Source organism: Lutra lutra, chromosome 16 (assembly GCF_902655055.1).
Source record: "Lutra lutra chromosome 16, mLutLut1.2, whole genome shotgun sequence".
NCBI lineage: Eukaryota > Metazoa > Chordata > Mammalia > Carnivora > Mustelidae > Lutra > Lutra lutra.
The window spans coordinates 3028839-3056002 of record NC_062293.1 but is presented as its reverse complement, the minus strand read 5'-3'; the positions used below and the strand labels follow the sequence as shown (position 1 = coordinate 3056002).

Genomic DNA, 27164 nt, shown 5'->3' with positions numbered 1-27164 from the left:
ACCCCGCCCGGAGCCCCGCAGCCCCGCCCCGAGCCCCGCCCCGCCCCGTCTCGGCCCCGCCCCCAGGCCTCCCTCCGGATACAAAGTCCCCGCCACCCGCGGCGGCTCCCAGAGTGCGCGCAGGGAGTCCGCGGGCCGGCCGGGGCGGGGCAGCCGTACCGCGCGGTCCCTCCATTGGGCCGGGCGGGCTCCGGCCTGCGATTGGCCAGAGGCCGGAGGCGGGGACGGGCTCCGGCCTGCGATTGGCCGGGGGCGGCGGAGGGAGCGGCACCGTGATGGAGGCGGCTGGGCCGGTGACCCGCGCGGCGGCGCGCAAGAGGGCGCCCACGATCCCGGAGGAGCCGGAGCGGCGGCCGGGGCAGCGGCGACCGCGGAGGAGGTGGGCGGGGACCGGCGGCGGCCGCAGTCGTGGGCGGGGAGCCTCGGGGTCCTCGCGCGTGAGGCCGGTGGGGCTGCCCTCGGTCGCTGGCCGCGGGGCCCGGCTCGGCGCGCCGGGGCGGGCGGGTGGCACTGGCGCCCTCGCTGGCCCGGAAGGGGGTCGCGCCCGGAGCGGGGCCGCCGAGCTGGTCTGTAGGAGCACGTGGCGGACGGGGGAAGGGTGTGCGAGTGGAAGGAACCGAGCGGGCGCAGGCTCAGAGGCACGGAAGGGGCGGCGAGTCCGTCGCAGTCCGCGCTTGGCTCCCTGGGGGGGGGCACTGGCGCACCGGGGGGTCTCCCGCACCGGACGGCCTGCTTGGCTCCCTGGGGGGGGGCACTGGCGCACCGGGGGGTCTCCCGCACCGGACGGCCTGCTTGGCTCCCTGGGGGGGGGCAAGGGCGCACCGGAGGGCCTGCTTGGAAACAGCGTCCCCAGTGTTGTTTAACCCCCCCCCTCCCCCCCCCCCCCCCCCCCCGAGAGGGAGACCAGGGCTGTTTCCGACTGGCCAGGGACGGCCGCGGAGTGGCTGCGGCCGCAGGGGTGAGAATGCTGGGCGGGCTCGCAGGCGCCCCGATGCGCGCTGGGCCAGGGGGGCCGAAGGACAGCAGGGTGTGGGACGGAGTTCTAAAGGAAGTGTTTTGGGGCTCCTGGGTGGCTCAGTGGGTTAAGCCTCTGCCTTCGGCTCAGGTCATGGTCTCAGGGTCCTGGGATCGAGCCCCGCATTGGGCTCCCTGCAGGGAGCCTGCTTCCCTTCCTCTCTCTCTGCCTGCCTCTCTGCCTGCTTGTGATCTCTCTCTGTCAAATAAATAAATAAAATCTTTAAAAAAAATAAATAAATAAATAAAGGAAGTGTTTTCCACCGCCCTTGTGCTCTGGTGAGGCCTGAATGTCCCTGACCCTCCACCCGCCCAGCTAGTTGCAAGGTCCCCCACGAAAGTCACAAGAAGTGGCGCGGGTTTGGGGAAATTGAGGGAATTTCCACGCGGAAGCCCGCGGCCAACAGACGGCGGCCGGAGCGTCTGCCCACGTCCGCATGGCGACGGTTACTTCGAAAAGAAACCCAGTTTATTTGTAGGAGGAGCCGCCAGTGTCCGGTGTCGGCCGGAGGGCCGGAGGGCAGGCCGCGGCGCCAACACGGGCGGCTGCAGGAAGACGGCGCCCACTCGCCCCTTTGGTTCAATGCGTATTTCCATAATTGGCTTCAGAATATAGGTCCGAGAACAGTACTCCCTCCCCTCGGCCAGTCTGCCTGCGCCTGGTGCGTGTGCTTGTCAGCATTCTTTTTCTTCATGCTTTTACTTAAAAAAACCTTTTTTTTTTTTACTTCCTCATTGCTTAGAATTGAGGAGCAAGAAGAAGCCGTCTTTCGTGAAGTGGTCAGTTTTACCCCGGAGCCTTTGCCAGGTGAGACGGACGGAGGCTCGGAACGCTGTCTCTGTGTTCACTCTTGGGGCTTTGGGGCAGGCCCCCCCCCCCCCGGTCTAGTGTTTTCTCTCTGGGTCGTTGTCAGAGCATCTAGGGACCCCATACTTTCTAATCAATTCCTCATTTCCCCCTCCTCTGACCAGCTAGGTATTATGACAAGGACACCACCAAACCTGTCAGTTTTTACTTCTCTTCACTGGAAGAACTCCTGGCGTGGACGCCTGACGTGGAGGACAGCTTCAACGTGGCCTTGGAGCCCTCCGAGTGCCGGCAGCCCCCCTTGAGCAGCCAGAGGCCCCGGACCCTGCTGTGCCATGACATGATGGGCGGGTATCTCGATGACAAGTGAGGCTTTGCGAGGGCATCGCCCGACATTAATTCTGTTGCCTGAGACAGGGCTGGAGGGGAAGGAGGCAGGGAGAGGGACAGCTGTGTGACAAAGAGCACTGGGGGAGGGGGGAGTCTCTGGACCAGACTGCTCTGACTGGTCGAGGCGCCCTGGTCTCTGGTGTCATCTCTAAAGGACCTGGGTCAGGTGAAAGCTGGGGCCTCTGGCAGGCCTGACACCATTTGCTTCCGGGGAGTGTGTGCCCTTAAAATCTGGTGTGTGGGGCGGGTCCAGCAGCTGGCACCCTTTCCACACTCCTGGGCCAGAGCCATGGTTCTCCCCGGACCCCTTCAGCTCTGACTGTCCTCAGCCCATCAGTTCCGGATGCCCAGCTGTGACCCTCCTATGTCCCTCCCAGCCAGGGGACACTTCCTCCAGAGTTGCTGCATGGTCCACTTAGAGGTCTTAGACGTCTGTAAAACAGTCCTGGAGGGGACGATAGATGGGAAGGCCTAGTCCGAACTGGCCACCAAGGGATGGGTGGAGGCAGGAGGCGACATCTTGGGTGCAGCTCATGGTGGCCAGCCCAGCATTGGGTGTAGGGAGACCGTTCTGCAGAAATGGTGCAGGGGCCGAGCCTGGGGCTTTAGCCTGAGCCCCGCCGCTTCGCTTTCGTCCTGCCCCGTCTTTGTCGAGACTGACAACGCTCAGCCATCGGGTCCAGCAGTGACCACCAGCCCAGCCTGGGGAAGATGTTTCCCTTAAGACCTCTTAATCTCAGGGTCGAGGTGCTTTCCCACTTCTCGCTCTACCTGGGGTCTACGCTGCGCCTGGTGCGTAGCCAGCATCCCGGTTGCTGGCCGGGACCAAAGAGGAGCTTTCCCGGGGTGCCCGTGTCCTGGGTCCTGACTGCTCCGTGTGTCGCGCAGGTTCATTCAGGGCTCGGCGGTGCGTAGCCCCTACTGCTTCTACCACTGGCAGTGCATCGACATCTTCGTGTACTTCAGCCACCACACCGTGACCATCCCCCCCGTGGGTTGGACCAACGCTGCCCATCGGCATGGGGTCTGCGTGCTGGGTAAGAGCCCCGGGGCTCGCCTCCCACTCACTCGTCAGTGCACCTGCCAGGTGACCAGCAACGAGAAGGCTTCTGGGGGCGAAGCGATCCTCGCCTGGGGCTGCCTTGATCGGTTATGACAGGCAAGGGCCAACTTCCGGAAGGGACCAGGCCACTGGGTCACTGTCCTAACCAAGACAGTGCAGCTGTAGACAACAGGCAAACAGATGGGCTGTATTTATGAAGGGGGCGGGGCGCGGACGTGGCCCGCAGGCCACTGGTGGCCGGTCCGTGGGTGCGGCTCTCTTCCCCCGCACCGCGTCAGTGGTTGGCCTCTTCACTGCCGCAGGGTCGGCCCGAGGGGCGTGGGACTCTGCAGGTATCTGGGGCGGCTGGCGTGGGATTGTGTAATGAGCTTGCAGGCCGGGCTGCTGTGCTCTTGCAAGAGCCACGCTTTCCTAACTGCTGGGTTCGCCTGCCCTCGTTTCTCTCGGCCCTGGCAGGGACCTTCATCACTGAGTGGAAGGACGGTGCGCAGCTCTGCGAAGCCTTTCTGGCCGGGGACGAGCGCTCGTACCGAGCCGTGGCAGACCAGCTGGTCCTCATTGCCCAGTTCTTCCGCTTCGATGGCTGGCTGGTCAACATCGAGAACTCTCTGAGTGTGAGCACAGCCTTCTCCTGGCACTTGCCCAGCCCAGGCCCCGCGCGCTGTCCCTCCGTCGCTTTCCTCAGCGTCACTGTGGCCGGTTAAGTGATACCTCTGTCCCTTCGCTGAGGGACAGAACCTTCTCCGGCACCATGTCCAGAATCCCTGGTTGGCTAAGCTTTGCCCTGCTGCCTTTTCAAGGCGTCCCTTTCCTCCTCCTCCAACTGCTCTGCTGGGGCCGCGTGTGCGGCTGTCCTTGGTGCCGCCCTCCCCTTTCCTGGGGTTTTATTTTTTCTTTGTTGCTGTGCCCATGTCCTTCCTGCTTCAGAAAGGAAGGACAGCTGGGGCTCCTGCGGGGGCTCAGTCGGCTGCATGTCTGACTCTTGATTTCAGCTCAGGTCACCGTCTCAGGGTCATGGGATCCAGCCACATGTTGGGCTCTGTGCTCAGCAGGGACACTGCTTGGGATTCTCTAGAATCAATAAAATCTTTTTTTTTTTTTTTTTTTTTTTAGATTTTATTGATTTATTTGACAGACAGAGATCACAAGCAGGCAGAGAGGCAGGCAGAGAGAGAGGGGGAAGCAGGCTCCTTGCTGAGCAGAGAGCCCAACGCAGGGCTCCATCCCAGGACCCTGGGATCATGACCTGAGCCGAAGGCAGAGGCTTAACGCACTGAGCCACCCAGGCGCCCCTAGAATCAATAAAATCTTTTAAAATGAGAAAAAAAGAAAGGACAGTGGGAAACATTGGGCTGGACCCTCCTCTCCATGGCTGTGGGGTCAGGGGGCTCCAGGGACCCGGGGCTTCTTTGGAGTCTGTGTTTGCTCCTGGGGTTAAGCAGCCTCCTGTCTGTGCTGCGAGGGGCACTTCTGACCACGGCCGGAGCCGGGCCTCACCGCGGGTCTTCTCTGCCTCCCTCTGCAGCCGACAGCGGTGGGCAACGTGCCCCACTTCCTGCGCTACCTGAGCGCCCAGCTCCATCAGCGGGTGCCTGGGGGCTTGGTGCTGTGGTACGACAGCGTGGTGAGCAGCGGGCAGCTCAAGTGGCAGGATGAACTCAACCAGCACAACCGGTGAGGGCCGAGCAGGCTGGGGCGGGAATGCCGACCGCCTCCCAGGGCCTGGGGCGCACGGCTGCCTGGGTCGGAGAGGCCGGGAGCAGAGTCGGAGACACCGGCCACTAGCGGGGAGGGCCTGTGCCGCGCGGGCCGCGGGCCATGCGCTCCCGGCGGGGCCCCCGCTGTCCGGAGCAGGCCGTGTTCTGGGCCTGGAGGCAGCCCAGTCTGGGGGTTCGGATGGAGGCGAGCCTCGGAAGGGCAAGGAGGGGGACCCCCAGGGTGGGCAGCCCCAGGGTGGGCAGCCCCCGGGCCTCTCTGGGTCCCGGCCTCACAGCCCCGCCTGGCCGCCGCGTCCAGGGTCTTCTTCGACGCGTGCGACGGCTTCTTCACCAACTACAACTGGCGGGAGGAACACCTGGAGCGCATGCGCGGCCCGGCGGGGGGGCGCCGCGCCGACGTGTACGTGGGCGTGGACGTGTTCGCGCGGAGCAACGTCGTGGGAGGCCAGTTCGACACGCACAAGGTGGGTGGTGGCCCTGGGGGCGGGAGGTGGGCGCGATGGCCTGCCTGCCCTCCGTGGCCTGTGTGCCTTCTGCGGCCTGGTTTTCCCGGGACCTTCCGCTCCCATCTGTGCTCCAGGGACAGACAGGCCGCGTGCTTCCCAGAGCAGGGACGCTGGGGCCCAGGACACCCGGCTGATGCCGCAAGGCCAGGCTGTGCCCTGGAACCCTAACTTCCAGCCCCTTCCTGCCATCAGGCGCTGCTTTTTACGTGGGTGTAGAGGGACAGAAGCAGCTGGGCGACCCCCGCGCTCTAGCGAGCCGTTCCTTCTTCCTGGACTGTGGGCGCTTAGAGCATCGGGTGGGCTTGGGGGGCACTGGCAGCGCACCCGTCCACAGGCAGCTCAGGGACCAGGACCCGGTAAAAAAGCCAGTTTGGGGAATTTGGTGGTTTAATAACTAGTGAGATTTTTTTCTGGCAAGGCGAGTCCCGTTGGCAATGAGGAGAGACAAGAGGGGGTTGCCGGGGCTGGGGCCTCGGTGCGGGATGGACAGAAAGTCGGCTCATCTTCCGGACCGGCGGGCCGTCCTGCCCCTTCCAGTGCCATGGGGATGCTCCTGCTCATTAATTAAGCTCTAAGTGAATAAATTATTCCAATAACCAAAGATTCTCTCCACCTGCTCTGAGTCTGGTAACGCGATGAGAGGTGGAGCGAGGGAGAGGCACGTGCAGGCCGTGGGCCGGCCTTCCCCAGCGCAGACCCCGGCCCACTCACCGCCTTTCTTCCCCTCGCTGTGGGCTGATGAGCTGCTGGGGTTGGAGCCCGCTCCGGGCTGGGCGGGAGGCCTGGCCGGCCAGGCCGCGCTCTGCCCTGACCGCTGTCTCCCCAGTCGCTGGAGCTGATCCGGAAGCACGGCTTCTCCGCGGCTCTCTTCGCCCCTGGCTGGGTGTACGAGTGTTTGGAGAAGAAGGATTTCTTCCAGAACCAGGACAAGTGAGTCCTTCCCGTCCCAGGCAGGGGGTTGGTGTTGGCCAGATGGGGGCTCTGGCATTTTCTCTGGTTTCCCAAGATAGCTCAGGCCTTGCTCTCCACGGACCTTTCCCACACACAGCGGGCAGGGCTGAGGGGCCCAGTTTGAGAGAAGCCAGCCGTCTTGGCCGTGTCCAGGCTGGAGGGTCCTGGCAACCCAAGCGGGAAGGATGAGGGGGTGGGGGAACCACCCCCCTGCAGATCTGCATCCCCCACACTTTCAGCGGGGGTGGGGGCGCTCACTCTGGGAGGGATGTCGGGAGTGAGTTCGGGGTTCCCCTGCGCCTTCCGCACAGGTTCTGGGCTTTGCTGGAACGCTACCTGCCCACACACAGCATCTGTTCTTTGCCCTTCGTCACCTCTTTCTGCCTGGGCATGGGGACACGGCGAGTGCGCTACGGACAGGTGCGTGGGCTTCCTGGTGGGCTTCCTGGTGTTCAGCTTTGGTTTCCCCTGGGACACGTAGGGGGCTCCGGGTGTGGGAGACATGGTGGCCACGCTGCTCCCCCCGCACCCCTCGGGCCTCCCTCACCCGGCCTTGCCCTCCAGGAGGAGGCGGTGGGGCCCTGGTACCACCCCAGCGCCCAGGAGATCCAGCCCCTGTTTGCGGAGCACAGGCCGGAAGGGGCCGGCCGGGGCTGGGTGAGGACGAGCTGCTGTCTGGCGGATGCCTGGCATGGGGGCAGCTCCCTGCTCATCCGTGGGGTGATTCCACCCGAGGTCGGACCCGTGGCCGTGAGGTAGGTGAGTGAGTGGGGGAGACATCTGTGACATTGTCTGCATCCCCCTCACCCCTGTCCCTCACTGTCCTGGGCGGGTGGGCTGCAGCGGCCGGAAGGAGGCCAGAAGACAGAACAGGGGGTTTTCGTGGTAGAAAGCACGTAATGTACCATTTACCGTCTGAGGCATTTCTGAATGTGTGGTACGGTAGCGCGAGCTGTTTGCACGTCATTGTGCCTTCAGTCTCCAGAATGTTCTCGCCCGTCCCTGCAGAACAGCTCCCGTCCCCCCAGCTACCACATTCTGCTGTTTCTGTGGGTCCGACGCCTTGAGACCCTGCATGAGCTCACCCTGGCCCTCCTCCGGCAGGCTGTTCTCTCTGCACGTGCCCGTGCCTCCCAAAATTTTCCTGTCTTTGGTGTATAAACTAGAAGGGCCCTCGGCTGTCGAGGTGGCATTGGAGCTCACCACGGGGGACGCAGGCAGCTGCCACGTTGGTGGCCTCTGGACGCTGGATGGTGAGAGGTGTAGGGCTTTGGCTTCCTGTGGCCCCTCTGTTTCGGGGACACCTTGGGGAAGCATCTAGAGAGCTCACCAGGGTGTGGGGGAGCCGGGGCTGGGCAGAGGACAGGTGATGTCCTCCGTGCTGCTGTGGGCCAGGCCTGGATAGGGAGACACGGGTCCGCTGCAGCCTCCGGCCCGCAGCCCCCACTGGGTAACACGCTGTGCTGTGCAGGCCTGGGTCCCTGTTCCACAGAGACTTGGGGAACGGGTCTCCTGCCCGCCGTGGCATTGAGACCCTGCGGAGGGGGTTGGGGAGGCTCTCTGCCCTGTTCTCCTTCCCCCCAAGGCCTCAGCCTGTTTGGGTGGGCCGTGGGCCCCTGGCACCAGCAGTGGGTCTGTTGGCCTCCGGGCCTCCCCCCGCCCCCACTCCGTTCAGTGGACACCTCTCTGCGGTTTCCTTTGGATTCTTCTCATTTTCAAGTCCTGGGTCTCCTCCCCCAGCAGAAACCAGCTCAAGGCACAGCCCCCGGCCCCTCCGGGTGCCCCCCACCAAGCTGGCCAGATGGGTGGGCCGCTGCGGCCAACAGCTCCATGGGGGCTGGGTCCAGCGGTGAGTCTTTTCTCTTCCTGTTGGGTCTCCAGCGGGGAGGGCTGCCTGCTGGGGGTGGGGGGCTTGAGGGAGGGGCCCTGGGTTGAGAAGCCCCAGAACTGGAGGGATTGGAGGGGCCCTGGCCGACCCCCCACGTTTCTGGGCAGCGCGGGGACATGAGCCCGGGAGGCTGCTGGGAGCGGTCATGGCCATGCCTTCCATCTGGGGTTCCCACCAGCCGCAGGGCCCACGTCAGGATGGCCCTCTGTTCCCGCCATGGCTGCGGGCCTCTGAGCAGCTGGCCTCGAGGCGCTGGGGGAGGCGGGCGCCTTGTGACTGGCCTGTCACCTCCCCCAGCTGCTACGAGGTGAACCTGCGGGGCTGCCTCCTGGGAGACCTGCTCGTTAGCTTTGCGCGGCCTGCGGGCAGCCGGGAGGAAGCGAGCTTCGTCTGCAGGCTCGGGGAGATCCAGGTGGGCTGTGGGGCGCGGGTGTGGGCGGAGGGGCCTCTGGTCGCACAGGAGGCTGAGGGCCAGTGGGGCGGAGTCACCGAGGAGCGGGAGTGTGGGGCGGGCACCCTGCGCTGCCGGTGGGCGTCAGGGCGAGCCCTCTCTCTCCCACCAGGTGGTGGATGCCGACAGCCTGCTCCGCCCGCTGCCCCGGGTGCAGGCCGTCACTGTGTCCCGCGTTTGCTGGCAGCCGGCCACGTCCGAGGAGGAGGAGGAGGAGGGGGTCGTCCCTGCCCGACTGCGACTCAGCTGCACCCTGCACTGGTCCTACCTCCTCTCTCCCATTCGATGCTTCCGGATCCACTGCCTCCCAGGGAGCTTCGGGGGCTCTCCGCAAGGGGGGCTGCCGGGGCCCGACAAACCCGCGCTCCTGGGCCTGGCCTTCGTCAACCAGTACCGGGTAGTGGAGCTGCCAGTGGCGGCCGTGGGGCCCGGCAGGGACAGCCGTGTGCAGTTCTTGGTGGAGCCCGTCCCTAAGGAGGGGTTCCTGGTGCCACAGGCCGAGTGGGGCAGGGCAGCCCTGCTCTACTCCCTGCCCCAGCTGTGAGCCAGCGCCGAAGCTGGCGTCTCCCCGCCTCCGGGCTCAGGGCCCCACGCGGTGTGTGGGAGCCCACGGGTGCCAGATGGCTGTGGCTGGGGCTGTTTGGTGGTGGACGCCGGTGACAGGAAAACCAAGAAGTCCGTTTGCTGGGCTGATGATTTTCCGAGGTTAATGAACTCCGTTATGTCTAATCCCTTTCTGGAGTACAGACTCCCAGGTACAAGGGACAGGGTTTGGGAAAGCTAGCCCCACCAGCTCCCCAAAGGGTGTTTCCTAACTCGACAGGCTTACCTGGGACAGGAGGCCTCCCAGCAGGCCCTGGAAGTGATTCCCAGGGTGAGGGCTGGGGGCTGAGCATGGCAGGGAGCTGGGACGTGGTGCCCTGGGGGCTGACCTGCTTCCCCTTAGGACCAGGGAGCCCAGGGCCTGGCCGGCACCAGGCTGCACACCCCACCCTGGGCCGACCTTCCGGTTGTGGCTGGCTCCGTGTGCCGTCCCGTGAGCCGGAGCTGTTTGCAGAGCCTTCCCATCGGCCCCGCGTGCTGCTGTGTCTCTTCTGGGCCGTGGGTACTGGCGAAGCTTGCACAGAGCCGAACTGTGGGCCTTGGCTCTGTGTCTGCGGTGAGCGAGGCTGTCCAGGCTCGGGGAGTGGGAGGCCGGCCAGGGCCCAGGAAGGCCCTCGGCTGCAGCCTAGCCCAGCCTTGCAGTGGGAGCTCTGGCCGTCTGCTCCTTCCTGTCCTCCCGCCTCAGCCTCTCCCAGGGGAAGGGGTGGGGGGGCGCCGAGGCCCCTGTGAGCACAGGTTTCTTGAGAACCCTCTCCACTGGGCCCCCTTCCTGTCTTGCCACCTCCTCTGTCCTCTAGCACCTTCCTTCCCTCTGCCTGGGCTGAGGCCAGCCAGAGGCTCTGTGTAGGGAGGAGAGGATGGGGTGAGTGGGCCAGAGACGCCCCCCCGACCACACGGCTCCCCTGGTGACCCCGGGGCCAGCATGCTGGCCTCCAGGGGGTGGGCGCCCTCCACCCCGTAGCCTGGGACTCTCTGCTGCGCCGCCCAGCTTCTGTCCTCGGCCTGAGCAGCGTCCCTTGTTCTGGGGGGTCTTACCCCCGCGTCTCACAGGGCCTTTGATGGGGGGTATTATGCCCATTTCTCTGCCCTCCACCTGTGCTATGTGACATGAGGCGGTGCCAAGGGCCATGACCCTCCCAGCTTGGGGTCCCGCCTCTTGGCTGTCCTTGGGTGCAAGCCCCAGTCCTCAGCCTCGCTCCTACGTTGTAGGGAGGGCAGCGGCCACTAGGTGGCAGTGCAGCCGCACCGCTCCTGGTTGTCCAGAATTCAGGAATCTGAGCCTGGTCCGGTGGCCCTGGTGAACCTGGCCCTTAGGACGGCAGAGGGTGTGTCCCTCCAGGGCTGCCTCCATCCCACCCCCACCCCCGGCCCAGGTGCCTCTTTCCCAGGGGGACAGAGGGACATTTTACTCTCCATGTCCCACATGTGGCCCAACCAGCTTGGTCCCCTGTGGGGAAGTGGTTTGCCCAGCAGACGGGGAGGACAGCTCAAGCAGGACAGGAGGATGCCTCCGCTGACCAGCTCAGAGTGCAGGTCACCCAGCACCTGCCTGTCCCCGTGAACCTGGACAGGGCAGTGGCAGGGGGACCAGAGTCGCGGCCGCTTGGAGCTGCTCCCGCGACCGTGTTCTTGGTGTGGACCACTGGTTTGCTTTGAGCCTCCCGTTTTGTACCGGGGGGTCTGGCTCTGCCCCCTGTGTCTCCAGAGGTGGGAGTCGGGCGAGGCAGGGTGCCCGGAGGTAGGCAGCAGCTTTCCATTGTCGCAGCCTGTTGGCTTGAAGTGTCTGTGCCCCCCGCCAGTTTACGCAGAGGAGGAGGGAAAATTGATGGTGCAATTATTTTCTCACAGTCTGGTGAGCAGGGGATGAGAGGTGAGGGGTTAGAGCGCGGTGCGCGGTGGGGCCAGAGAGCTCCCGAGAGCGCTGTCCCTTTCCCACGGAGAGTAGGGGCTCGTGGGCAGGAAAATGAGTGTGTTGGCATTCAAGCCTGCGCACGTCTGGAGGGTGTCGTCACTCTGAAATAAATGATCCGAAGTGAAACGTGAAAAATTCGTGGGTGAGCTGCGTTGTGGACTGGCCGCCTTAGTTTTGGGACGTGGGCTTGGCCCAGCCGCTCCCAGCCCGGGGCTTGGACCCCGTGCTTTCCTTCCCAGTTCCATTTCGTCTTTTGGGGGGCTGGCGAGGGTGGCAGCTGCCCTCCACCGAGCCTCCCAGGGATGGGGACCCGTGCCTGTGGGCCTCCCTTGAAGCAGCCCCCCGACTCCCTCAAGGAACCACCACCCGACCCACATCACAGGGGCAGTGGCTGTGGTGTGGCTGGGATCTGGGGCCCTCTGCTTTGGGACGTCCCCAGCCCCGTCCCCTCTCCTGTCTGCACTGGGCGGGCCACAGCTGCTGAGCAGCGCGATGACTGGAGGCCCGGCCGGGTGTCTGTGTGCAGTAGCTGTTGCTCAGCTGGGAGGGACCCTGGGTGGCTCCTACGGTGCACGGCAGGATGAGGCAGCTGGGAGGACGCGCGTGGGCCCTGCCTCCAGCCTGTTCTGGGTCAGGGTGGGGGAAGGAGCCGCAGGATTGGGGCTCTGGAGTCTTGCCCAGAAGGGTCTGCCGGGCAGAAGGTGGGCCAGACCCTGGGACAGGCTGCGGATCCGGGGCCTGCCCTGGCAGGTGCCCTCGTGCTCCACCCCCGGCCCTGGGGGCAGCCAAATAAAAAAGAGTTGTCCTGGTTTGAAGAAAGAAATCTTTATTAATAATCTTAATAATACTGTTGATTTGAATGGTCACACCTTGGAAGCATACAGAATGGTAAGAAAGGAAGCCTGGGGCCTGGCTGCAGTCCTGGGGGCGGGGCGGGGCGGGGCGGGGCGGGACAGCAAGGGGCTCTGGACGGGCGGGGCCGGCGGGCGGGCTCTGTACAACAGGACTAGAAAAGGGGCTCATTTCAGGAGCTTCAGGAGCTGATGCTGAATATATAAAGTGAGGTGTGGTTTTTTGTTTAAGTTTCATGAGACAGTGGAGCCATGTTGGGAGCCTAGGTCGTATTTTTTGCTGCGTCCCCTACTCCAGCTCTCCCTGCCTGGCGGGGGGCCCCTCCCTGCTTTCCACCTCTGCTCTCCCGCCACCCCGGGACCCGCACCTGGGTCCCTGGCGATGCTCCAGGCCTTTCCCCGTCTCTCCCCCTGCTCGGGCCTGGCCATCCAGCCCCGTGGCGCCGTGACTCCCGGCCTCGCCGTGCAGCCAGGCACTGGCCCCCCCCACCCTGGCCCTCTGCTCCCCTGCAGGACAGTGCGGGGAGGGCTTGGCCCTGCAGGCGGCAGGGAGTCAGCAAGGGGACAGGAAACGGGCTGGCTGGGGCCCGTCTGAGCTTGCCCTCGCCCCGAGGCCTCTGCCCTGACGCTCACTCTTAGGTTTGAGGTGTGATCCTGGCTGGGCGGCCCGGGAGCCCCCTCACGTGGAGCAAGGGGGGCCTGGGCGCCCCACAGTTCTGGAACCACGTTAGCCTTCGGTGTTGGGGGTCGGACCCCAGGGCTGCCCGTCGGGACTCTGGTGGCCTGCAAGCCCCTCACCAGGTTTGCAGAACACGGTGCTGGCGGCGTGGCGCAAGGGGGAGCTGGGGCCCAGACGGCTGGACGTGAGGGTGACGGGCACGGGCTGAAGCCAGAGACCCCGGGAACGAAGAGCTACCCCCCACCCACCCCAGCCCAGCCGTTCCCTCCGCTGGCACAGTTGGCAACAAAGGTCAAGTCCTGCTGGCTGCTCTCCCGGCTCAGGCCTGCGGCCTGTTCCTCCGTGGGGCCCGCGTGCCCTGGGAGTGGGGGGCCGGAAAGGAAGACTTGGTAGAGAAGAGGCCCGTCCCCCTCCTGCGCTCCCTGCCGGCCGGGGAGGGGTGCTGGCGGCCCTCGGTGGCCAGGGAGGGGCGGCGCCGCCGACGTGCTCCCTCGCTGCGCTGTGCGGCGCCTGGCGCGACGTGGACGTGGTGGATGCTTCTCGGTTTGGTTGTTTTTTTGTTGCTTGGATCTTAACATCTTTTTTTGTTTTTTTTTTTGTTTTGTGATTTTTTTTTGTTTTTTGTTTTTTGTTTTTGCCCTTCATGGTCCAAGAAGGAAACGGTGGAAGCTTTCACTACAACAGAAACAGAAAGGCAGGACTTGCAGTTTCACGGAAGCAACGCCAGGCGTGTCTGAGGACGGACAAGGCCTGGCGTCCGTGCAGGGAGGAAGGGGGCCGGGGCCCTGCAGTCCTAGCGCGCACCCCCCCCCCAGCCTGTCCCCCGGGGCCCAGCTTCTGGGAACCCATGGTCTTGCCGTGAGCTGAACTGAAAGCCGACCCTCTCGGGGGCGGAGTGTGGGGACCGGTGCGGGGGAGAAGGGCCGGCCGGAGCGGCTGGCTGGTGCCGCCTCTGGGCTTGGCCCGAGCGGAGCGGGGGCCTGGCTGGCTCTGCGGGGGCGAAGACAGGGCGGTGGGTGGACGGCACAGGCCGTGAGGGGCTGGGAAGGAGGCGGTGCTCCTGGCGGTGGCAAGTGAGGCAGCCCCGCACCTTGGCCGGGTCCAGCAGCTAAGAGCCGGTGTGTCCTGGCTGGTGGGGGTGGGGGGTTCCACACTCTCTAGCTGGCACCGGAAGCCCAGCTCTGGCACGCTAGGGGACCTGGGCTTCCCTGGCCTGAGACACCTCCTCCTGGAACGGAGGCAGGGTGCCGTCCCGACTGGGCAGCCTACCCCATGAGGTAGCTGGGCTGTGTTGGCTTTGCCCGCGGGCCCCGGCCAGCATGTTCCCACAGGGCCCTTTACAACCCTGGGCACCGCGGGGCCACTCGGCCACAGAGCTAAGCACCACGCCTCTCTGGACGGGAGGCTGGCTTCGAGTGCCGTGTCGCCGAGCAGGCCGGCAATGGGCCTCCCCACCACGCCTCCCCTGCTCGCCCCTTCTCAAGTGTACCCTGATGAAAGGACGTTTCCAAGCCTGGGGAAGGGGAAGGGCGCCGGGCTGGCCGGGACCCCATCTCTGGCAGTGAAGGGTGCCATCTTCAGAGCATGGCTGGAGGGGAGAGCCGCTGCTGGAGGGAGCACTGCGGGCGAGGGGCCCTCGGCTCCTTCCCGGTGTTTCTTCCTACGCTTTTGTTTATTACAACAAAGGCTAAGCAAGGAGCCCTGAGGCCAGTGTGGCCGTGGCGGTTTCCGCCCGCACTGTCGTCCTCAAGAAATGCGAACCGGAAATGGTGGGTTTCAGCTGTGGGTGAGGAGGGCAGACGTGGCTCCTCCCGCCACCAGCCGGGGAAGGTGGGAGGGGACGTGGTCTGGGCCCGAAACCCCGCTCCGCGGACAGGAGCTCCTCCTCACTCCCTGGACCCCAGGGGTGGGGCAGTGGCTGTGGGTGTCTTCTGTGGCTCCATAGCCCCAGGGGATGGGAAGTGGGGGTCGCCCTGGCGGGCTCTATTGCTAGTTCTCCGGGAGGGGTTTTGTGCCCAGACCAGCCCCTCCCGCTGCGCACATACTGTACCTGAAATGGCTTGGGGGGAACATCATCAACAAAGTCAAAATAGGAAGCAAGGTTTCAGACATACAGGGGCAACCAGGGTCAAAGACACACACGCCATCGTGAGGGGCAGGGAGACCTGCTGGCTGGAGGTGGACCCTACGGGCTTTGGCGTCGCGGGCCGCTGACTGGGGGGGGCGCACTGTCCTCCCGGTGGCTGTGCCTGGTTTTGGACTGCTGGGTTTGGTGTGTGCTGAGCAGTCAGCGTGAGTGCTGCTAGGGGCTGGGCCCCCTTGCTAGTAGGGGGTGAAGCGGCTGTACCCTCCTCGGCACAGGCTGGCCTGCAACATCAAAGACGACAAACAGCCAGTCAGCACCGCCTCGGGGGTGGGGGGCAAAAAAAATCACTAAATCCCACTGTTGACCCCTTGTGAAGGTTCGCCTTGGCGGGGAGCGAGCGCTGGTTCTCATGGCATCGGGGGGCCCTGGGCCTAGTCCTTCCATGCTGGGGGTGACGGGGGCCAGGGGGCTGCCAGGGTCATGGGCCACAGCGCTCCTGGACAATGAGGTTGGAGATGCCTCTTAGGCCTGGCCCTTTCCTGGCCCCCTTCGCCTTAATGGGGGCGGGGGAGGTCTCAGCACCCCCCGGGGCTGCCTGCCTGGGCTTCAGGCAGGACTCAGGACAGGGGAGGGAACCTCCTGCCAGGGCTCCCAGGCCTTGGTTCTGCCAGGAGGGGCTCTGCCTGCTCGCCTGGCCCCTTGGAGCTTCAGGGGGTTCCTGGGGTCCCTGCTCTTCCCCCAGGTCCTTGCCTGGGCCCTCCGTCCTGCTGAGGAGGACAGGTCTCTGGCGCTCTTGCTCCTGTGTCCCTTGGCTGCCCTGGATTGGAGACATCTCCAGAGGAACCTCCTCCCCAGTTTCAGCAGAAAAAGGAAGAAGATGGCAAATGCCGCAGAAAAAACTTGGGGGGAAAAACCGGAAACTCTTAAAATAAAAACGAAAACTTAAGGGGGCCCCTCTGTGAATGAATGAAAGCTTCTAGCCAGCAGCTGCGCAGAGGCCGCGCCGACCCCGGAGCCAAGGGGCCCGCACGCTGCACTTCTGGGGCCCCCATCTGGGAGGGGGCGGCCACAGTCGCCGCGGGCTGCTGGGGATGCCAGGAACTTGTTAAAAACCAAAAAAGAGAAAACAAAAATTGGGAGGGGGTCATCAAAACCAAGGGAGAAGGAACAGGGAGTCCCTGTTGGCTCTGGACCTCCCTCTCCCCCACCCCGGAGAAACGTGTTCATCTTTGATGCTGGACGCCACACTAGCTAAAAAGCGACATTAACAGCCCCTGGGGCTGGGGGTGGGCACAGGAGACAGTGTCCCCTGGAAGCAGGTCTCAGGGTACAGAGTGAGCTGGGCTGTATGTGTCCACAGCTGGTCACACACACACAGACAGACAGACACACACACACACTGGCCCACCAGGAGTGCGCGCCGGCTCAGCCGGCCACAGTGCCACGGAGGTGGCCTGTGGGGGCAGCCCTAGTCCCTCTCCTTGAAGTGAGGAAAAGGTGTGCCAGGGCGGGGAGGAGGGGACGACAGGACACACAGGGCCGTGGCGAAAACACCCCCACGAGAGGCGTGGAGGCCCTCCTGGCCTCTGGAGCCTTGGAAAACGGGGGAAAAGCAGGCATCCCAGGTGCTCCCCAGAGGGTCAGATGTCCTTACTGGGCAGCTGCCCGTCCGGACGGAACTGCCTCCCCCAAAGTCCCTGAGGGCACCAAGGGGCACATTCTCCCCCAAACTTCCATCTAGTCCTCGGTCCTTCCGGGCACTGGTCAGAAGGCTGGGTCATTCTCAGGGCCTGCCCACCCCATCCTGGCCGTGGCGCCTGGCCCTCCTCGCCACAGCCGGTGCCCAGGACCGGGCCGTCCCTGCCTCCTTACCATGGTTCCGATGCTGTAAGTCGCCGCAGGGCCGATGGTGTGGTGGTAAGGGTCAGCGGCTGCATAGACCCTGCCGTAACTAGGGAGAGGAGCACATGGGGGGAGGCAAGGGAGGGAGGCGGGTGAGGGACAGAGACGGGCGGGCGAGGTCTCCCCCTGCCTCCCAGACATCTCAGGAGTGTCCTCCAGTGCATCCCACCTGCCAGCCAGCCCTGCCCCCCACCCCTGCATGACCTCCTCCCCAGCCTTCCTGCCCGTTTAGAACGAAGTGTCCAGAACACGGCTGGCCACCCTCTCAGGTCTCCCAGTGTCCACTGGCCCTGACAAGGGGCCGCACAGAAGGTAAAGGGGCCCTCCCAGGGACGCCTGGGTGGCTCAGTTGGTTAAGCGGCTGCCTTCGGCTCAGGTCATGATCCCAGTGTCCTGGGATCGAGTCCCGAATCGGGCTCCTTGCTCGTCAGGGAGCCTGCTTCTCCCTCTGCCTCTGCCTGCCATTCTGTCTGCCTGTGCTCGCTCGCTCTCCCTCGCTCTCTCTGACAAATAAATAAATAAAATCTTTAAAAAAAAAAAAAAAGGGGCCCTCCCAGAGCGGCGGTCGAGGAAAGCTTGACCCCCAGAATAAGGGTGCTGCGGAAAGGCTCAGGGCAGGACCAGAGGACACGGGGGCAGGCAGGGAGGTCACCACGAAGTGTCCTGTGGCCCCTTGATGACCTTCCTCTCTGTTCAGTGCGTGTGTGAAATGCCAGCTTCTTGTGGAGCAGGCTGGGCCCGCTGTGCACCCCATAAACCCCCATGTGAGATGGTGTGGGTCCACGGGTGCCCCTGGGCGGCAGGGACAGGTGGCCGTCAGGCCAGAGCCCAGCACGTGCCTGGTGGGAGGATTCTGTGCCCATGTGCCAGGCCAGGCCACCCCTGGGACAGCCCCTGCGTCCTGCCCTCCTGACCCAGAGCTACCCCCCCCCCCCGGCCTCTTCGTGTGCTCGAAGCTGGCCAGGAGGCTGGTGGGTCTCAAATGGCCACACTGTCCCCCTGGTGTCACTACACTGTACCCCCCCCCCCGCAAGGAGGGCATGCGCACAGCCTCTCCTCAGCATGAAGGGGCCTCCGACCTGGAAGCCCTGAGCGGGGTCAGAGGAGCATCTGGGGGCAGAAGTGGGGCTTCCTAACTCCCCTGCTTACAGGAGGTGGGGGGGTGCCTCCATCACTTGGGGAGGGGGTCAGGCCTCCAGGGCTGGGAGTCAGAGGAGAACTGAACTGGGGGGTGGGGTTCACGGCCTCCCCCAGCCATGCCAGTAGGAAGTGACTGAGACTGAAGTCTCAGGGGACTCAGACATGCTCCCCTCAGTCCAGGTCCAGACCCTGTGCCACCAGACCCCCAGGCCTGGGCCGTGGGGAAGTCTGAGCCCACCCGTCCAGGGCCCCATGGTCCTACTGTCCCTCTTCACCCCGATCGCTGTCCCAGCCGTACCTGTCACTGTAGGCTGCTGTGGCTGCCGCAGGCTGAGCGTATCTGTAGGCTGCGTAGCCCCCCTGCAGGGGAACGGGGAGGGAGAGACAGCACAGGGACTTAGTGGTGCGGACACGGTCTTCCAACCTTTGCCGTGGCCCTGAGAGCCCCGGCTGGTGCAGGCCTGCTGCGCGCACCTAGCTTCTGGTCTACCAGAGGTCTCAAGCCTGCAGACAGTGGCCGGGTTCGAGGGAAGGGAGCGGGCACAGGTTCAACACACACCGGTGGGCCCCAATGATATGTCTGGCTGTGTTTGTGGCTTTGACTCATGACCAGTGCCCACAGACCTGCCACCAGCCCAGTGAGCCCCTGAATTTGATGCCGGGGACACCGAGAACCCATGGGGGACTCTGGGTGCCATCCTGGATACTGGGAAGGGTCAAGGGCAGACTCAGATCATGTCTTGACCCTGGCACAAAGGGACTGTTGAATTATGGGCAACTGCTCAGGATGACATGGGTGCCCAAGGGGGCTCACTCAGTGACCCCAGTGTGGTTAGGGAAACAGGAGAGCCACCCCTGTCTCCATCACCCAGTGTCCTGTGGACTGGAGAAGATGTGGGCATAGCCCAGGCTCAGCTATGCCGAGGTCCCCAGGGACCTCGTGTCCTGGGCACTCTCACCCTCCCGGGTTCCAAGGATAGGGAGGGATGGGTGGGGGAGGGGAAGACCCTGGAAATCAGCTGAAGGCCTGGACCGCTGTCCCCCCACACAGCCCCCATCCCCCCGGGGCCACACTCACATAAATCTCAGCACCGTAAAAGCCATCCTGATACACGACCCTGGAAGCAAACGGACAAGAGAGTGGTGGGAACGCTGGAGAGGTGGGGTAGGCCGGCTCCGGTGTCTGCGGAGGGAGGGGGCAGGTTGCCAGCCCTGCCCATGGGACTGGCATTTTAACAAGCGTTTGCTCCAGTGCCCTGTTTTGGTATAACAATAGAGTAACACCCTTGCTGGTCAGCTCCGTTCTCCCACAAAGCCATGGGCCCCTCGGCCCATGTTGCTTACCCTCCCCCCACCCTAGCCCAGGCAGCTGCTCCCCCCATCCAGGCAGAAGGCACTGGGCCCAGGGGAATGGACCAGAGAGGGCTTAGAGCAGGCCCTCGTTGAGCTCAAGGGCCAACCACGATCCCATCCAATCATCCAGCAAGGTGCTGGGGCTCTAAATGTCCCCCAAATGCCAGTGACCCTTGGTTCCCATGGCAGGATGGGGTTGGGGTACGATATGGGGGTGACTGTAGTGTGAAGGTCTGGGGGTTCCCATAGCGCCCTGCAGTTCTGGAAAGGCTGCCTCGCCCCTCTGGCTGCCCAAGGCCTCCCTCCCCGCACCCCCTGGGCCAGTTCTCTATGCCTCCCTCCCCGTGCCTCCCCAGGTACTCACGCTCCGTAAGTTGGGATGGGGGGCGGGGGCGGCGCAGCCCGAAACGTATTATACACGGCCCGGCCCCGACCCCGTAGGTGCGCGCCCCTGTAGGCAACGGCTGTGCCCGTGGTGGGGTAGGGAAACCCCGTCACTGCAGGAAAGGGGGCCAGAGAAGAGGCGGTGAGAGGAAAGGCCCAGAGACCGTGCGGGCAGGCCAAAGGGTCGGGCCGGGCGCAGCCACACCTGGCCCCGCCCAACCACACCTGCACGACCACGCCCCAGTCTACGCGCGGGCCACGCCTCCCGCCTGGCCACGCCCTCTGGCCGCTCCCCCCACAGGCCCGGAACGACGGCTCCAGCCTGTACCTGCATAGAATTCAGGCCCGTAGACGGCGCCTACCACGGGGTTCAGCTTCCAGCCTGGAAGAGAAGCAAAACAGCCCCAGTCACCGTCTCCCCATTCTCTCCCCATCTCACACCATCCCGGGGCCTCCCACGTAGGGCGGGGCCTCTGCAGACGGCTGGCTGGACCCCTCCTTCTGCAGGCAGGGCGAGCAGCGGGCACCCGGCCCCTCTCGGGATGCTGCAGCCTGACCGGGTCTGACCTTCTGCTCCCTAAATGCCAGGGACCAAGTCACTCCTGACCCATCTGTCTTTGTGATTCCACACACCCCCGCCCCGCCCCCGGCCAAGCCTGCCCGGGGCCCCAGCCCTGCAGCTCGGAGTCTGCAGTCTCTGCCGGCATTCGGAAGGGACATCTGCAGGCCCACAGCCGGGATGAGGGCTCTGGCGGCGCCCCTGCTTCAGCACAAGATAGAGCCCAGCGCTGCTGTCCCTCAGGAGGCCTGGCTGCTCTCGGGGCAGGGTCCTCGCAGCCGCGAGGGGCGGGGCTTCTGCCACAGCCTCCTCCCACCTCCTGCCCCACAGCTTCTGTCCTGGGGTGGAGCTCCTTCCCCACTGCTGTCCTGCCCTGGCCGTCCCCAGAGCAGCAGTGGAAAGGCTTCCTGGGAGGAAAGGGCCTTAGGATTCGAGGTAATGATAAAGACAACACATTTCCTGAGCACCTCACCCTGGACCACGCTGGTCTAAACCCAGCCAAGGAGGTGGGGGTCACGCCCTCCCATTTTACGGATGAGCAAGTGGAAGCTCAGGGAGGTGCAGCAGCCTCACAGCCCAGAGCTGGCAAGTGGCAGAGCCAGACCCAAACCATACCCACACTCCTGGCCACTTCCCAGCCCTCAGCTGTCGTCTTCGCCTGCCACTTCTCCCGTCTGCAGGTGGGTGGGCTCAGGCCACTGGCTTGGGGCCCTGGGCTTCTGGGCCAGTCTTCCTCTCCCACCAGGGACCAGGTGCAGAAGTGCAGCCTGCTTCCATCTGAGGCCCCCAGGGGTGGACGCCGGCTGGCTTTGAGGGTGCTCTGGCCCCAAGCGCTAGCTCAGACAGCACGGGCTGGGGATGTATACTTGACCGAGCCCAGCCCCCTGGCCCTACCAGTGTATCTGGTCTTACGTTTGCAGGAGGCCCTGAAGGCTCAGCTCCATTTCCCTCTTGACTTTGTGAGGACGGACAAAAGGGACTGAGCCCACTGGCCAGCTAGTGAGATACCTCTGGAGAGTGTGGCAAAGAGAGAGACCAGGCCATTGGTGTCAGACTCTACCTGTGAGCCTCATACCCAGATTCTAACATCCCTGTTGGGCGTCTGGCTGGAAGGCATTTAGGACAGAGTGTCTGCGACCATGTTCCTCCTGGGGGCCCGTTCTCCACTTTCCATGACACTGTAGGCCACCTTCCCTCCGTGGTCACCATCATCTGACCAGCGTGCATGTCTGTGTCTGAACGTTACTGCTGAGGATCTGGAGCCTTCTCTAAATCCCCGATCAGGAGGGAAAAAAGGTTTCATCTCCAGTCCCACGAACTGAGTCTTCTTGGTAAAAACCCATGACGGAGCAGAGTCCCGGAGCAATGGCCCGAGCCCACCTCCTCCGGGCTGCAACCCAGGGGTTGTTCTGGGTCCATTCTTGAAGGTGGAACTTCTCTTGAGATGGTCCCGGCATGTGCACCCGCTGATTCTCGAATCCGGGGCCTCTGTCACTGCTCCCTGGTGCCTCTGTCACTGCTGCCAGTTCCATTTCACTGTGAGGGACTCCAGATGAAGAGGCGGCCAGAGGCCTTCCTGGGCGGCTCCTTTGTTTCTTCTGTAAACCGTCTTAACATCTGGTCAAACCTGGTGAGCTCGAGGCAGACACTTCTGCTCCCCTCCCCCCAACTGACGAACTTCTGAGTGTTCTGGAGTGTTTGAGCAGGGCCGCCGCTCCCCCGCATGGGGTCACCAGAGTCCACACGTTGTGCTCCACTGTCCGCCACAGAGAACCCGGGCCGGCCCACTGCAGCCTTCGTCCTTCTTGCTCAGGCCGGTGAGGACGCTTCCGTGAGACTGTCACCGGGAGCACTTGGCCATTCTTGCTGTGCGAGCGGCGCTGCTTCCGTGCCCATCCCGCGCCAGGAACGCGGTCGCTCAGGGCCGGACTCCGTTCGGAATTCTGTGCTTCCTGACATCCTCAGGCTCTCCCAGAGAGCCAGGGGGGTGGAGGATGGCTCTTGGACGAAGCAGGCGTCTGGCTCCCAGTGATCGTCCTGACCCTCTAAACACGTCTGCCTACCGCTCTGCCTTCCTGAGCCAGCACACAACAGGAGCTCGGGACACTGGCTAAGCCAGGCACCGCCAGAGTTTTAGGAAAATGTGAGCTTTCATAGTCCTCGGGAAAGCAGGATGGGAGCCAAAATAATCTAGTCTAAATGTGGACCCTGTTGTGTTCCAGGAGGGTCCCTGGGGAGGCCCTGCTGGTGGGTCATGTGGCGGATCCCCCCGCTAGTGTCCTGCCGTTGCTGGCCTGTCACCTGAGTCACACAGGGACAGGAGGGCTGGGGGCTGAGAAGCCGAGGCGTAGGCCTGCAGGGAGGCTCATCCTGACTGAGCAGGGCCACCGGTCCCCCGCATGGGGACAAACTCAAACAGGCGAGCATTGCCGGCTGCGCTCCAACCTGTAAGCCCGTCTGCATTGCTGGTCGGAGCTGAGGCGCGCAGGGACCGAGGGCCACCCCTCCACTCAGCCTCCGCGTTTCTGTCTTTGAGGAGGATGGGGTGCCTTGGCTCAGGCCCTGGGCATGCAAGGCACACCACTCAGCTGAAGTGCATCACCGAACATGTGGCCTCAACCTTCCAGGGTCTGCAGGGCAGGGGTGGGGAACTGCCCTAATCTTCACTTTCACTGAGTATCCAGGACCTCCAGCCCAGGCACCCCTCACTGCTTAGACACTAAGTAACGATCCAGGAAGCGGCCACCACACCACCGTGGGGTGCCCGAAGCCTGTCCACATGGGTGCGCTGCGGGCTTGGGAAGGCCCAGGCGTCCTGCCAACTCTGTGAGTGGGGTGGGCGGCCCCAGCCCTCCTCCAATCCACCCCCTGCTGATGCGGCAGAGCTGGGACACAAGGGGACACTCAGCATCCGAGGGAGGGGGGCCTCTAGTGGCCGAGGCCCCTGCAGGGCCTGTGTCTGGACCCACGGCCCCTGCGGCCTCCCCGAGGTCCCGGGCCCCTTACCGTTAGTGTAGGGGTTCGCAGTCTTCTTGTTGGTCATGACGCGGGCTGTGGCATTGTTGACCTGCCCAGAGAGAAGGGAGAAGGTGAGGATGAGGGGAGAGTTAGCCTTCCCGTAGGCCTCTGGCCACCCTGGTCCTGTCCTGCACTGCTTCCACACAGCCTCACGGAGGGAGCTGGGAGCTGGGAGGAAGGCCCAGGACAGTCGCTGCTGTCCGCCTGGCCCCCAGCCCTGGCCTGCCCTCCTCCCGGACCTCCCCTCTCCACTGTGCTGTCCCCACTCCGGGGAGCCTTGGCCACCACTGTTCCTAGCCCTCAGCTCAGGCACCGTGTCTGGCCACTGGTTCTTGTCCTTCACGTCCTGCTCCCACAAACCAGGCCCAGTCTCTCTCTGACTACCCAAGGCCACTGGAGAAGCTGCCTGGTGGACTCTCCACAAAGTGCTCTCAGCCTGACCCACCGGCCCCAAGACATTCTGTGCCCTTGTTGGCTGCTGAGGCCTTCCAAGTCCTGGGCACCCCTCTTGTGGGGGTAGCGCGACATTCCTGAGGCCAGCAGAGAGCGCTGATGGGACCCCTCAGGAGCAAGGCCAATGGGAGAGGAGGGGGTGGGTGCCAAGGGGGTGTGTCCTATCCCCAGGCTAAGACCCTCCCCCTAGAGACGCAGACTGGGGTGTAGAAAGGCGAGGGGGAAGCCCTCTGTGGGAGAAAGTAGAAAACGGGGCAGGTGGTGGAAACCGAGAAAGGAGTCTGGGCCATTCTGTGTCCCCCACGTCCAGTGTGAGGCCCTGGACCTCAGGCTGCGTCCCCAGGTGCCCGCCGGCCATGGCCACTGGCTGAGGTCAGTGCCTGTAGTACCCCCTCTGCTTCCAGAAACCCTCCCCTCAGGCCTTTCCACTTCTCTTCCCGTGGACTCTGCACTTGCTGTGGACCCTCTCCTCTCTGACCACCTCCTGCTGCCCTGCCTGCCTAGGAGCCCAGCTGCCAGACACCCAGAGCCATAGCACTGGGGGGGGGGCACAGGCAGCCCACCAGAAAAGGGGCAAGGGGGGTTGAGCGGGGGTCCCTGGCCTCCTCTTTCTGCTGCTTCTCCGGGCTCAGTCCCTTCCTGGCAGTTGGGGAAGGTGAGGTTGGGGGTGGGGGACCCTGTGGCTCCCTGCTGGGAAGGGTCGGGGCATTAACAGCACCCCCCAACCGGGGGACAGACAGAGCGGGCTCAGTCCTTGGAGCGGCCAAGCCTCAAACATGATTTCCGGGGCTTCTCCCGGGGTCTGGCTGGTGCCCATAGTTGGGGGGCCTCCTCCAGAAAGCAGAGATGGGAGCCCTTCGGTGGGCCCATGAGGGGTGCCAGGACAGGGGCCGGGCCCTGCCTCCCTGCTCCGGGGACCCTGGTCTGTCTCTCCGCAGGGCGGCTGCGGGGCGGGGGAGGGGCACCTGGGCGACAGCGGCGGTTCTCAAGGGCACGCCCTGCGCAGCGCACTTATCTGAGCACCTCAATTTTCCGTCCCTCTACGATCGTCCCATTCAGCTTCTCCCGGGCTCGGTCAGCGTCTGAGCTAGTTTCAAAAGTTACAAACCCAAAACCCTGTGAGCGGAGAAGGACAGGCACGGAGAGAAAGGATGAGAGGAAGGAAGACATAGGAGGAGTGGGGTGGGGGGCAGGGCAGTGGGGGGTGGAAAGAAGGCGGGGAGGGAGAGGGAGAGAGAGAGAGAGAGAGAGAGAGAGAGGGACTGAGTCAGGTGAGTTGAAGGAGAGGTCGGCAGCCCAGAGACCTGCCCTGGTGCTACCGGCAGGATGCCCAGGAAGGGTAGGGCCCCAGGCGGGGGCAGCTGTGGGCCTGACCCGAGCCTGGCCTGCGCTGATGGCCTGGCACCTCCCGGAGGACAGGCCAAAGCTCCAAGAGAGATGCTAACCTGGGCCAGAGACCAGGACGTTCACCCTGAGGCCCCCTGGGGGGCAAGGTGGGGCAGGGGGCGGGGTGGTCAGGACCTCCGGGGGCAGCCCCACCCCCCTTCCCCCCAGGAGCCTGCATGGGGGGTCTTCCCTTGCCTGTGCAAGGAGCAGGATTTGTCCGTGCCAGGCCCCCTCCCGCTGCCCACCCTGCAGCCGCACCCCCAAGCCTCCAGCTCTGGGCAGGCCAGCGGCCCCCCCAGGAGGAGCGGCTGGGCAGGTGAGGCCCCGGACCAAGGGGCCCAGGGCTCCGGGCGCAAACAGAGAGGTCCTGGCAGCTGGGAGAGAAAGAGATGTCGCCTCTGCGGCGACAACACAGACAGCGGGGGCGGGGCGGGGAGGGGCGGAGGAGCGGGGAGTACAAGCACCCGTGTAGCTCAGGGGTCCTCGGGCGCGAAGCTCTCCAGGAAGGAAACGCACATTTCACACGTTAGCCTGGCGGGACCTACAGCCGGCGCGGTAATGGTGGCGGCCTCTGGGCGGCACCCACCTTGGAGCCCCGCTCGTTAAAAATGATCTCCACGTCTAAAATTTTTCCGAATTGCTGCAGAGACAGAGAGGGGGATGGGGAGACAGGGGAGGGTGGGTTAAGAGCGCCGCCCCCGCCGTGCGCCTGCTTCCCGGGAGACCCTCACCTGCTGCCCGGGTCTGGCCCCTGCCCTGCTCCGCCAGCCCCCTGCAGGGAAGGGGCCTGGCTCCTGGTGAAGATCCTGGAGAGAAGTTCCCCTGCCTAAGGGCCAGGTGGGGGCTGAGCACAGGCGGGGAGGGGGCAGCCTTCCCCAAGTACCTCCCCTCTCCTGGCCAGGACTCTGCCCCATTCCTGATGGACACCTCTAATTCACACTAAAGGGTAAAGGGCTAAGGACAGGTCCTTCCCAAACGGCTGGGTGCTGGGAGGGGAGCAGGTACCCCTGGGAGAGACAAAGTGCTGTGGAGACCCCATACTGCTAGAGCTTGTGCTATTTGGGGCTGGGCTGTGTGGGGTACAGAACCACACCGACCCCAAACCTCTCTACTGAACTAGGACGTGCCAGCCAGGCAGGCGCAGATGCTGTGGTGGGCCCCTTCTTGCCCCATCGCTGGCCCAGGACCCCCAGGAGAAGCTCCGGCTCCCTCACAGTCACGTGAAACTAAATCCCCAAAACCGGGTCCCCAGGGCCCTGTCCTGCGGCCTCCAGTGTGTGTAACTGATGGGTGTCCCCAACATTCCACAACGCTGGGAGCCGGGTGTCTAAAGGAACAGTGACATGACCCAGAGCAACACAGCAATGAATCCCAACTCTGATGAAGGCCGGAACAGGGAGGATGGCGCCTGTCTCGGTGTGGGGACGGGCTGAGTGGTCGCCCCGGTGTGGGGACAGGGTGAGCCCCGGTGTGGGGACAGGGTGAGCAGACGCCCCGGGTGTGGGGACAAGTGAGTAGACGGCCTGGTACAGGAATGGGGTGAGCTCTGGTGTGGGGTCGGGTGAGCAGACGCCATTCGGTGCCCATTATATGGGGACAGGTGATGGGATGCAGACTGAGGGTCCCAGTCCAGGTGAGCTCCGTAAGGCTGGCAGCAGCCTGGTCCAGGCCAAGACGAGCCAAATCCTGATGATTCCCAATTTCATCGGCCCCTCACTGTCTTGAAGCCCCATGTGCCGTGGGGCCCGGCCTCCAAGAAGGGCGGTGGCTATTTGGGGCAAGGTGTGGGTGCTGGGCCCATCCCGGGGCCACCCTCAGGGCAGCTCCCCTTTGATGAATCCCATCTGGGAGGTGGGTGGCGTGAAGGCAGGGCTGGGGCTCAGGGACCAGAGCCCGCCTAGCGTGTGGCAGGGGTGAGGGCAGGCACTGTGCCAGCCACGGGGAAGAGGGTTTGGGGTGAGGGACACAACGTGGGCAGGCCAGGCGCACGAGACTTCCACGGCCGTGTGGTTCTCAGACACATGGCCCTGCGGCTCCGCACAGCCACGC

General features: G+C 64.3%; 2 protein-coding genes across 11 annotated transcripts in view; one reads left to right on the top strand and one right to left on the bottom strand.

Moving 5' to 3' along the window:
* Positions 1–138: 138 nt before the first annotated feature.
* On the top strand, positions 139–13850 carry ENGASE (endo-beta-N-acetylglucosaminidase). Of its 6 annotated transcripts, none has more exons than XM_047707848.1 (14): positions 139–379; positions 1758–1822; positions 1987–2188; positions 3101–3249; positions 3732–3889; positions 4801–4949; positions 5292–5457; positions 6326–6429; positions 6762–6870; positions 7015–7205; positions 7555–7703; positions 8191–8299; positions 8636–8750; positions 13488–13850. In XM_047707848.1, exons 1-14 carry the CDS (start codon positions 276–278, stop codon positions 13569–13571), a joined length of 1854 nt encoding a protein of 617 aa, XP_047563804.1. In that variant the 5' UTR covers positions 139–275; the 3' UTR covers positions 13572–13850. The 6 variants fall into 6 exon arrangements, with proteins under 6 accessions (XP_047563804.1, XP_047563802.1, XP_047563801.1 ...); XM_047707846.1 differs by lacking the exon at positions 13488–13850 and adding an exon at positions 8902–11424 and having other exon boundaries at positions 8194–8299; XM_047707845.1 differs by lacking the exon at positions 13488–13850 and adding an exon at positions 8899–11424 and having other exon boundaries at positions 8194–8299.
* RBFOX3 (RNA binding fox-1 homolog 3) overlaps positions 12382–27164 on the bottom strand; it is a 79050-nt gene continuing 64267 nt past the window's right edge. For 2 of the 5 annotated variants that reach the window (XM_047707850.1, XM_047707849.1), the window contains exons 4-12: positions 25702–25755; positions 24753–24845; positions 23265–23325; positions 20028–20081; positions 19680–19812; positions 19041–19218; positions 18261–18322; positions 16793–16871; positions 14618–15201 (exon numbers count right to left, since the gene is read on the bottom strand). In XM_047707850.1, the coding sequence (XP_047563806.1) occupies positions 15157–15201; positions 16793–16871; positions 18261–18322; positions 19041–19218; positions 19680–19812; positions 20028–20081; positions 23265–23325; positions 24753–24845; positions 25702–25755 (759 nt within the window). In that variant the 3' untranslated portion in view covers positions 14618–15156. Of the gene's footprint in view, positions 13510–14617; positions 15202–16792; positions 16872–18260; positions 18323–19040; positions 19219–19679; positions 19813–20027; positions 20082–23264; positions 23326–24752; positions 24846–25701; positions 25756–27164 lie in introns of those variants that run through there. The other 3 variants (XM_047707854.1, XM_047707853.1, XM_047707852.1) reach the window with 2 other exon arrangements.

What these genes read in the sequence shown, in the direction of transcription:
- ENGASE (XM_047707843.1), top strand. Translation starts at nt 276, where the DNA reads ATGGAGGCGGCTGGGCCGGTGACCCGCGCGGCGGCGCGCAAGAGGGCG. An exon ending in GCATGGGGTCTGCGTGCTGG is followed by an intron (nt 3,250 to 3,731) that starts GTAAGAGCCCCG and finishes CGGCCCTGGCAG; the next exon opens with GGACCTTCATCACTGAGTGG. An exon ending in TTCTTCCAGAACCAGGACAA is followed by an intron (nt 6,430 to 6,761) that starts GTGAGTCCTTCC and finishes CCTTCCGCACAG; the next exon opens with GTTCTGGGCTTTGCTGGAAC.